Raw genomic sequence first — 11,675 nt, 5'->3', positions numbered from 1 at the left:
ACAGACCATGACTCAATAGTCATTATGACCTTCACTCAAGTCTGCAGTAGAGGAGAATGGAGTAGCTGATCCACTTTCGGCCACTGTTTCTGAAAGGGACTTTTGATTGAAAAGCTAAGATTTAGATTTGCTAACAGGCAATGGACATTTGCTGTATTATGTCCTAGGTTACTTATGCCATTAACTAGATTTTTAAATTATTATCAGCATCAATATCATCAATAATAACTGCTAAGCATGTTTTAAAATGAGAAGGCTGCTACAATAGTTACTAATAGCATTTTATAATAACTGTTATAAGTCTATTTAGCCTAAGAGGGCTATTGATTTTGGTGAGCTTGGATGTGTTAATGTGTTGTCTCCATTCAAAGCAGTCTCAAGCAGTTCACACACTCTCACGCCACACCTGACACGCCCCCTCCCCTTCAGCAGATTGGGATGCGATCTCACGCCAATCATGGGAGGTCTGATTAAAACCTGGTATTTCATCTATCATAATAGGCTTTAACATTTGGGCTGAACTAACCTTTCCTTGAAAAAAACGTAAGCATCTGGTTGCCTAGTCTTTGCTTCTTTCCTTCTCCTCTCTACTTCCTCTTCTGGCAGCCTAATTTACTCTTTGACACGTTACTGCATAGAGCACTGTGTAGGAATGAGTCGCTTAACAACCATAGACTGTAACAAGTTATCAACCGTTAGCGAGTCCTACCTGGCGGAATGAACCATTCTGCATTTTTGCAAGGGGGTGCAGTCTCAGACAGTCTTAATTTGATTAAAGCAACCTTATTATTGAACTTTCATAGCAACTTTGATTTTATTTTAATATTTATGACGTTGTTTTTTATAACTGATATATTTAAACAAAAGCCCAGGGCCCCCCCATGCTTGGGGCCCTGGTAGACCATTCCAATTTCTCCCCCCAGTTCGACGCCCATGACGTCAGCACCAAGCCCACCTCACAACTCCCACCAATACAACTCAACAACTTTCTGTACGATATCAAAACCTGGATGACCAACAACCTTCTGAAACTCAACACCAACACGACAGAGCTCATGGTGGTGGCCCCAGCACCACTGCTCAGGAAGGTTGGAGACCTCACCCTGGTCATCGACGGCTGTCCCACCTCCCCATCTCCCAAAGTGCGGAACCTGGGCGTCATCCTGGACCCCACACTCTCATTCAGTTTCCACATCCAGAGCATCACCAAATCTGCCTTCTTTCACCTCCGTAACATTTCAAGACTCCGGCCGTCACTCACCGACTCAGTCACCGAAACCCTCATTCATGCATTTGTCACCTCCCGTCTGGACTACTGCAATGGTGTCCTGTCTGGGCTGCCCAACAAAGCCCTAGACAGATTGCAGTATGTCCAGAACTCAGCTGCCAGGGTGTTAACCCACACCAAGCCCTGGCAGCACATCACCCCCATCCTCAAGAAACTCCACTGGCTGCCAATCAAACAACACATCAGCTACAAAATCCTCCTCCTCACCTACAAATCACTTCACTCACTGGCACCCAAGTACATCACTGACCTCCTCCACCCGTACACCCAGTCACGGTCCCTGCGCTCCACCAGCAAGGACTTACTCTCCACTCCCCGCACCAGACTCAAGACCTTTGGTGACAGGGCTTTCTGTGCAATTGCCCCTACCCTTTGGAACACCCTGCCCCCTCCTATCCGTTCCGCTACTTCTCTGACACAGTTCCAAAAGCACCTCAAAACACACCTCTTCTCTCTTGCCTACCCTCCCTAAACCCCCACCCTGCCCCTACCCCCCTACTCCCACTCTTGTAAAGCGACCTTGGGTATCTTGAAAGGCGCTATATAAATTGAAGTTATTATTATTATTATTACCCTCTTACATCATGACTTACAAAATGATCACTTTATTATTTTTGTCATTATAATAACAAAAAATGTTATTCCTGTGACACTTTGCCAACAAAAGTAAGCAAACACATCCATGGTCAGGCTGCATCATCTTTAATAAAAAAGCATTTTAGTAAACAAAAATATTTTTGACGCAAAAAATTTAAATCAACATCTTATGAATTTGAAGAACTGGGGTCTTCTCTTACTTTGTATGTTTGGTCTAGTCCTGTTTGGTATGAAAGACACAAGATGGTGTGAATGTTTCTCTATAAGTTAACTATCTGAAAGTAAAAATGTACACACTGGTGGCTCTTTAAGTATTGCTTAAGTACGTGGTAAAGATACAATAACTAAACATGCGTTAACATATCATGAGGATGCTGTTTGTTACACAATGTGGAGATTTAGTACAACAGTCAGTTGTATCCTTTATCTTTTAATGGTGATTCTTCATTCGCTATGATGGCACCAAGTTCTTCTTTTTTTTTGTGCATAGACTTTCAGAATGCACCCATGATGCACCTTGTGGTATATGTGTCACATCATTTTAAGAGGGCTCCTAATATTGATGTTCTTCTAATAAAATCCCTTTGCTTAGATTTTTGTCACCTTTTCTTTTTATTTCACATTTGTAGCAAATTTCTAATTACAAAAAAATATAGTTTTATGTTTCGAACTTTAACTTATCATTAAAAAACATAACATTTATTTTACAACAATAATAGATTTACTCATGAAATAAAATGACATGATGATGATGACATTTAATATTTTAATGTCCTATCCGAAAAGCCTGACAAATATATTTATATGAGAAAAACAACCTAACAGAGGAGCAACTGAGGGCTCAAGCAAGTAATGGATAATTATGTAAGTAATGAATTTCTCAATTGTTTCTAAATTGGTTCAAAATACTTAAACCATCAGTTATGAATGAACATTTCTGGCTGAGGTTGAGATGATAAAGTTATTAACTATTGCTGCTATTATTGAAGTGTATAATATGTTAACTCATAGTTAGAATATTCAGTCCCTTAACCACCACTTAAGCATGAACTAAAGACCCGTAAAATGTAAGTCATGTAAAATGTAAGTAAATGTATGTGAGTTTCTTTGAATCATTCGGCTCCTTCTGTGCCGACTGCAGCCACAGCTGAAACATAATAAGGTCCTTCTTTCAGGTAGGTCTTCAGACGGATGTAATGCTGGCTACCCAGTATCACTGCTGCTGTTGATGAACTCACAAGTGACCCCACCAGTTCAAACTTGGCATCTTTGGCCTCCTTGGTCTGACCCGCTGAACGATCCAAAATGAACTCCATGAAACCAGGACTGCTGATCATTAACTTCTGACCCCATGGCTGTGTGGCAATGGCCTGAAAAAACACACACACAAATATTCATTTAATGATAATTATCACCCAACTAATGTTGATGTCAGTGATGGTATTTGAACCTGCTCTTCACTCACAGTGAATATCCGCAGAGCCCCACAATGCAGCTCCGGGAACGGCTGAGTGCTGATGTTATGAATCATGTCTATGGGTTGGTTAGACAAAAGGCGGAACCAGGACTCAGTCAGGGCCAACAGGTCTTCTGTCTGCTGCTCTGGCTGGAAGAAATATCAGAAATCAAAAAATGTATTGAGTAAGCTAGGACATTTGTCTCTTGATGGCTTTTAAAGACTCTAGAAATTCCTTATGTGTGCAAACACATACCTGTAGAGTGAGCAGTTGTGATATGGCCTCCAGGCTGCGCACTCTGAGATCTGTATCTCCGGAGCTGGCCAGCTGGCTCATTCTTAACAATACTGCCTTGAATTTTTCTCCTGAGGACACACAGCGAAAAAGTACATAGGACAACAAGACATCAGCTGAAATGATAAGTGCCACTGTCGCCAAGTCCTTGCTCAGGTGGGAATGTTGGGTCTCTTTAAATTAAAGTAAAGAGTACGGTTTAGACTGCTCTATGTATAAAGTGCCTTGAGATGACTTTTGTTGTGATTTGGCACTATATAAATAAAGATTGATTGATATAATAATTATTACAGGAGCCATTGCTCCTCTGGGACCTTTAGCTAATGAGATAAAACATTAAAGGCTAGCTTCACATTTTTCAAGTCTGTCTTAAAACAATACTCATAAGCTCATATGTACATTCAAAGATTTATTAGTTGCTTTAATCACTCCTCCTTTCCATACGGACCATGAAGCGATTCCTTCCAAACATACAGTACTGCCAATGTAAGGGATGTGGGGCAAAATGTCAGTCCTCGTTCTGTGCAAAAATACATTCAAAGTTCAACCAAATCTAATGTCAGGTTTCAGCAGTCCAAGTTAGACAAATCAAGTGGAAACATCTTCAGAGGTTATAATCTTTTTTGTGCAAAATGTCCTCATTCTGTTACTAACCCACCACCACAGGGAAGGCAAGGGAATTCTCTCTGGGGAAACGGAAAGAAACAAACATTTGAAGATACTAGGGCTGTACTTACAATCATTTAAATAATCAGATAATATTTCAATTAATCAAATAATCATTTTGGTCTATAAAACCCCAAAACAATGAAAAACGTTGATCACACATGACGCCACGTCCTTTTCCTAGAGTTGTTGGTGATGCTATTAAATGTCCTATTTTGTATAAACAATAGCCCAAAACTGAAACATCAGATTTTTGGAATTTATGCGATCAAACAATCAATTGATCCTCTAAGCATTGAAGCTCTAGAAGATATCCACTTGATTTTGTTTGATTCAAACTGCTGAAGACTCACACTAGTTTTAGCTGTGAAATCTGTGGAATTGAGTTAGAATCGAATCTTTTCAGACTGTGCGGACAACCATCAGTAGTCCTTAAATGTACATATGGGTGTGTCGGTATTGTATAAATGTGAACCTAATGCATTATTCATCAAAATAAGAAAAAAGGTGCTATTTGATTACACTATCACAGATCAGATTCATTCTGTTTACTCAAGATATTTCCTTGTGGTGTTTCCCACATCTAATAATCTGGTGAAAACCTTGAAAGTGAAGAGCAAAGGTTTTTTAAAGTGTAATTATAAAACATCAAATTATACAAACAACGAGCTAACCTGTTTTCTGCAGGACCTGCTTCCCTTCCACGGTAGTTCCGAGTAAGCCCAAAGTATCCAGGGCCACTCCGATCATCACAGGGTCTGGGTCCATAGCCATCTCAAACACCTTGTTCTGAAAGACCGGGTAGGTTTCACAAACCTGCTGGGGGCTGTCCATAATGGCCAGGTTACCAAAGAACTTCACCAAACCTGCAGGAGTGACATTCACACTGTGAGGGGGTGAATAATAAAACATCAAACTATTTCATTAAAACAATACTTGAAGGTTCTATATGTAGGATTGTGAAGCAAATTACATGTATTAATTGTTTTTTATTGTCAATGAGTGAAATGGGTACTAATGTAAAATGTGAGCTTCCCGACTTTCATGGTTGTCTGTAACAGCCTGTGGACTGTCTATTTGAATTAACCAGGCAGGATTTTCCATGAAAATTCAAAGGAAAATTTTGCATGCTCCCGAAATGGTGTTATGAGTCTAGAAATACTCTGCAGATATTAGCTCTCCAGCTAATGACTCAGGTAGCTGTCCCCATTGGTCATGACACATTTCACAACAAAACACTGCCACAATGACCAGTCGCCCACTCCCGAGCACACACGGCTAAAACATTATTTCGTCAACAAAAGGAGCAGAAAACAAGCTACAGAGAGCAAAAGCAGAACACAACTTACCCCCTTTTGTTTTTTTCTGTTGGTAGTAATAAGCACACATTTCACAACAAAACCGCAGTGCATTGCTCTTCAGTCACAGTCTGTTGCTCCTCGGCCAAAGCACATTGTTTCCCAGCCACAGACTGTTGGTCACCGGACACAGCCTGTTGCTTCCCAGCCACAGCTCACTGGGCCTACCAGTGTTTAGTGAACACGATTTGTAAAAAAAATCATGCGGTTTGCATGTTTGTTGATTAACGGATATTTTTGCAGGTTGGGTAATGCAGATACGCTCTCACCAGTCAGCAGCCACCGTGCAACAGTAGCCTCTGTATGTGTGTTTGTGTGTGTGTACAGCAGTGGCAGGGGAAGGGGGGGGGGCATCACCTGCAATAGTCTTGCACTACAAGCACGCAAGCTTTACGTTTCCTACATATAGAACCTTTAATCTAAACTTTAGTATGTTTTCAACTCAGTTCAGCAGAAGGAATTAGGGAGGACTGTCAGGATTTTCTAAGGTGACTCACCTGGAAGATAGAAGGAGGAAAATGGGTCAGTTTCTGCTCCTCTAATCATGTTGGAGATCTTGTCCATTATACCCTGTTGGGCCAAGTACTGCCGGCCATGCAGACTGTGGGCTAGAGTTGTCACCATCTCAATGGCTGTGGCCCTGAACAAAACAGATAAAAACAGACACACACAAGTAAAGCCACTGAGGGTTATACTATGAAAGTAAGAGAGAGTTAGTCAGGTGAAGTTTCAGGTACTTTACAGTCTTCCAAACAGCATCATATAACCTGATTAATACATCATCTCCTGTCAGTTCTCCAAGCAGCTGAGAAATGAAGCTGCTGTTGGCACAGTAACCAAAGGAGATGGGAGACACAGACGAGATTTCCACCACCAGCTGTAGGCACAAATAAGAACAAGTCAGTCTACTTGTTTTATATGAACTCCATAAAACACATACATAATTTATGAGATATATCAGAGAGCAAAAACAGAAACAACAGAGATTCGGAATAAACCAAATCTTTCCATGAAATGAGTGATGTAGTGTGCACATTCTCCCAGGCAGCTACAGAAACTGTTAGATGACTGCAGCATGATGTTGTTATGGAGAAGAAAATGCTTCAAGTCATTCAGCTGTCTCTGTGAGCCTGCTTACAAGCTCAGCTGACATAAATCAAAGTCCCAAATTCTGACATACTGCCCATTGATTTCTTCAAAAATATATGTCACTGACAAAGCTACATGTCAGAAAAAGGTTGCTGCTCTCACATCATCAACCACAACATGACATATGTGAACGTACCTCATATATTCTGTATCTGATGATGTCACTTGTGGCCATCACATCCTTAATAACTTTGAGCAGGTCGCTGTGGAACAGTTTGTCTAAGCCAGGTTTCGAGTGACTCAGTTTGGACAAGGACTGGATGGCCTGCAGAACAGAACAGTTAATGCACACACTATATAGATTTGTGATGCCATAAGGGAAAATGACTGCGTGTGTCATTACCTGCTTGGCCACAGCTATCTTCTCTTCTCTGATGCATTGGATCACTCCTCGAAGAACGTCCTGGTTGTTGAGTATTTCTGTGGCAGCTTCGGTGTGCTCTACCATTCGACCAATCTGACAGTGAAAAACAAGGAATACTTGATATGACTGCTCTCTTTTTTTGGTCATTTTTCTATGTGAGTTGCTTACCTGCGTCAAAGCCAGTATCTTAACAATTTCTTCAGGATGGGTCAGACCTCCCTGCAGCTCTGCTCTGTAGTTCTGGGCCAAGTGCAAAGGGCTGAGAGCCATTAAGATGCGTTCAAGGATGTCCACACACAGCTCAACCTGCTCCCTGTGAAAACAGATCATATTAGCAGCTTAACATTTTTGGGGTTTTTTTGGTTTTGGCTTACAATATAGACATTGTCTCTGTAGATAATGGCAATGAAGTGTCTACAGCTTTAGATTTGGGGTGTTTGAGGCGAAAGGTGCAGGAATTGATAGCGTCCTCCTGCATTGCCCACAACTTGAACGGCTGTGTTTCCTTGCACGTCTATTAATATACACCTCAAACACCTAAAATATATTAGTCAGTACTTTCATTTTCAGATATTGTTTAATCTTAAATCCGATAATCTGGAGAATATTCCTTAAACAGCAGAAAATGTGTCACCTGAACTGTAGCCACTTAGCTGGCTTGCACAGATCAAATGTAGCCTGTTTAGCTAACTAACTCACCCTACTGTTATGTTAACCTGCTGTTCAACAGACTGACTCAGCAGATAATGACACAGACTTTGCCAAACACTGCATCAAACCGACCTTTCATTGGAGTTTAAGAGAGAGAATATAACATCCAAACGCTGTCCGCTCACTGAATCTCTCACGGCGCTGAGCGGGATCGATAACAGGGCTGTTTTTAAACTCTGCAGCTCTTCAACTGGGTCTTCAACATGGGAGATTTCCTCCAGTAAACTCTCTATGGTGGCAGCCATGGTTTCTAGTGTTTGGGGAAAGTGCCGACATATGTGTCCGGGTGTCTGCCTATTGTCAAACGTGACTTCTACTTCTTCTACTTCTTCTTCTTCTTCTTCTTCTTCTTCTTCTTCTTCTTCTTAATCTACGTCATTTACGCGGTTGACATCCAACGTTACGGCGCCTTACTGCCACCTGCTGGGCTGAAAGCGGAGCTACGCTTGATTTCAGATAAGTCCTTTATTTCGGATATCCTTTAAACTTCACTACAAATTATAATTAAAACACATTTTACAACGACTTGACACCCATCAATGCTCCCTATGTTTTTGTTAAAAACGTTCCTCCTCTTTTTCTTCTTGTTTTTACTACAAAAAGGCCTCATTTCAGTAGACTTTAGGAACTCACAATTCTACATCAGTAAAGGCTGCAAACTTGTACTTTAAGAGTTTGTACTGCTGCACAATCAATCAATCAGTCGATCGATCAATCAATCAATCAATCAATCAATCAATCAATCAATCAATCAATCAACCAGTCTTTATTTATCTAGCGCCAACTCACAACAAAATTCATCTCAATTTAATTTAAATAGACCCAACATTCCCCCATGAGAAAGCACTTGGTGACAGTGGCAAGGAAAAACTCCCCTTTAACGAGAAGAAACCTCAGGCAGAACTGGGCTCTAGGTGGGCAGCAATCTGCCTTGACTGGTTGGGGTTAAGGAAAAGAGAGCGAAAGGGAGAAGACGGAAAGAAGGAGAAGAGGGAGAAATGAGAAATAAAGAGTAAAGGGAGAAGAGGGAGAGAGGAGACAGTGGCACAGTGACAAACAATGCACAAATCATGTAAATTGCCTATGCATTGTGTTCAATGTCTATAGTTTTGATTTTCATTACTTAATTTCTTATATAGGCTAATGACTATACATGATGCATGGGTAAGTTTAATTACTTAACAGTATACGTAGGAGGTAAACCTACTGCAGCATCACCTGGAATACTTACAACACTGAAATGCATAATATTAAACAATAAATATCAATAGACCAATTATTTACATTTTAGAAGTTCGGTGAAAACCCTCTTTCTCATAGTCTGTCTTTGAGGTAGAGCCAGCAAATGTCCATTGAAAAGGTGAATTCAATCTTTGTGTTACCATGCAAATATGATGATTGACCACCTATTCAATATTAACGTCCAAAGGAACATGAAGACATTTTTACACGTATAGATATACACAGAAGGTGTACGAGGAAATGAAGCAAATGAAAAAATGAACGAAGAAAGTAAATTAAACATTAAAGTTTGAAATGTGATTACATGAGGGGATAATTAAGAAAATTAACTTGATACAACCCCAGTGTGTTATATCCATACATATTTACACATCATACTTGTGTGCATGTGTTACTAAAAGTGAGTTAAAACATAAAATCATGACAGTGGAATAATGATACTTGACACAATCTTAGACCAGTGCTTTACTGCAAATTATCTTAAGTTTCCTTTATTCATTTGTATTTTCTTTATGTTCTTGTTGTAATATCTAACTATTGCTTCTTGGTGTCATTAATGTTGCATGCATGACACAGGATGCTCTCCTCTTCATGAGGCATGTGACTCAGGGTTGGGGTGCAGGGTTACATGTTGCTAGAGTTTCATGAAGGTGGAAACCCTGTCTGTCAGCTAGTGTTGTTGTAGAACTGACAACAGCGGGAGGTCCTCTGATCCAAAAGGCCAGTACACACGGAGAAACAACAAGGTGTCATGCAGGTACAGTGTTAATTCTTTTGTTTATGAGTTTTAGCTTGACCTTTATGGAAATTCATACTCTCTCTTTCTCTGTCTCATGCTCCAGTTCTCTCTGTGCAAGCTGCGTACCCACCAGTGGTGTTTCCTCCTCTTCAATGTGCTGCTCTTCCATGCCCTGTTGTTTGGGGCTGACCTTGTTGAGGAGTACCTCCTGCAGCCTACACCTGGCATCTACACAGATGGTGCGGTTGTTGATGTAAGGGAGAAAGCAAGGAAACTGGACCTGAGCAACGCCAGGGAGAATGTGTCACAAGCCTACCCCATCCCTAATCCTAATGCCTGCAGAAACTCTGACCTCTTCCTGCTTACTCTTATCTTCAGCTCACCAGCTAATATCACCCAGAGAGACACAGTCAGGAGGACATGGGCCAACCAAACACACATCCAAGGTTTCCCGGTGCAGGTACTGTTTTTCTTAGGATCAACTCCAACTTCCGCTGCACAAGAAGCCCTTATGAGAGAGTCTGACCACCATGGGGACATGGTCCAGGGTCATGCTGTGACTGATTCATCCCTCCGTGGTCCAACAGAGAGGACAGTGCTGGCACTCCGCTGGGTGATCACATTCTGTCCTGTGGCACGCTTTGTTCTGCTGACCCAAGATTCTGTGTTTGTTAACCTCCCTGCAATCGGAGGCTACCTGCTCGGGCTACACAGGCACCCCGAGGACCTTTACCTAGGCAGAGTGATCCAGAGAGACTCCCCTGACAGGAACCCCTCCAGCCCCGGCTACCTGCCCCCAGCACTCTACCCTGAGAAGTACCTGCCTGAATACTGTGATGGAACAGCCTTTGTTCTATCGCAGGATGTGGTCCGAAAAGTGTATGTGGCATCTGCAGCGGTCCGGGCACCTGTACCAGCTGATGTTTTTGTTGGCCTTTGTGCTCAGAAGGCTGGTGTGGCACCAACACACAGTGCCAGGTTCTCAGGAAGAAAACACATCCGCTACAACGCCTGCTGCTATCGCTATCTGTTCAGCTCAGCAGGAATGAAGAGTCAGGAGCTGGAGACAGTATGGGCAGATCTGGGGCAGAAGGGTGGAAGATGTTCACTGTTAAAGACATACTATGGCCTGGTGAGATGCAAGGCCCTCACATACCTGGATAAACTGTCTTTCTTCAACTCCCAGGGCCAAGATTGATCCGATGGTTTACTGTGTTTGTGTGTGTGTGATTAGCTCCATGTGTTTGAAAAAGAGGCTAAAAGGATGTGGCAATGATATTAAAAAAAAAAAAAAAAAGTGTAAATAGGTTTGTTGTCCATGTGCACATAGGTTTGATAGATAGATCTGTGTTGATCTCAGAGTGTTTTTGTATGACAACATAGATAACTATTATAAAAAATGATCAAACTTTTTTTTCAATGTTTATCCACAGTTTCAGATTTATATAAATAACATTTCAGTACAAATCTGACTTCTAACAGGGTCTTTGCTTCAGTACAGGAAACAGGCCTTTTTTCTTTGAGTGAATTTTGCATATTGCATCTGAATGACATGAAGTCAATAAAACTCAATTATTACGCTTATTTTTCCACAGAATCAGATGATTGTAAGATTATATGTTCTGGATTAATGGTCAGCAATAGTCTCTTATAATTATTGTATCAATTGAGAGTAAAGATATTTTGTACATAGTAATTTTTGAAGAATAGGCTGATGATGATGAATCAATTCATTTTATATAAGGGAAACGGAAGCAGCCTCTTCGAACAGCAACATTGCCAAACACATGAATAACATGGTCTTCCAGAG

At 41.1% G+C, this 11,675-nt stretch overlaps 2 protein-coding genes across 2 annotated transcripts; one reads left to right on the top strand and one right to left on the bottom strand.

Annotated features, from left to right (window-relative positions):
* Positions 1-1,979: 1,979 nt before the first annotated feature.
* On the bottom strand, positions 1,980-8,216 carry psmd5 (proteasome 26S subunit, non-ATPase 5). Its single transcript, XM_062434451.1, has 10 exons — positions 7,957-8,216; positions 7,342-7,486; positions 7,153-7,266; positions 6,946-7,074; positions 6,428-6,537; positions 6,158-6,300; positions 4,977-5,168; positions 3,598-3,707; positions 3,351-3,491; positions 1,980-3,255 (listed from the first exon to the last, which is right to left on the bottom strand). The coding sequence occupies exons 1-10, from the start codon at positions 8,127-8,129 to the stop codon at positions 2,998-3,000; spliced, it is 1,515 nt and encodes a 504-aa protein (XP_062290435.1). The 5' UTR covers positions 8,130-8,216; the 3' UTR covers positions 1,980-2,997.
* Positions 8,217-9,877: 1,661 nt separating this feature from the next.
* LOC133995728 (beta-1,3-galactosyltransferase 9) lies at positions 9,878-11,063 on the top strand. The gene is made up of 2 exons (XM_062435200.1): positions 9,878-9,883; positions 9,969-11,063. Exons 1-2 carry the CDS (start codon positions 9,878-9,880, stop codon positions 11,061-11,063), a joined length of 1,101 nt encoding a protein of 366 aa, XP_062291184.1.
* The last annotated feature ends 612 nt before the right edge of the window (positions 11,064-11,675 follow it).

The sequence above is a fragment of the Scomber scombrus genome, chromosome 15 (assembly GCF_963691925.1).
Source record: "Scomber scombrus chromosome 15, fScoSco1.1, whole genome shotgun sequence".
NCBI lineage: Eukaryota > Metazoa > Chordata > Actinopteri > Scombriformes > Scombridae > Scomber > Scomber scombrus.
The sequence above is the reverse complement of the archived record's forward strand: the minus strand, read 5'-3'. Positions and strand labels throughout refer to the sequence as shown.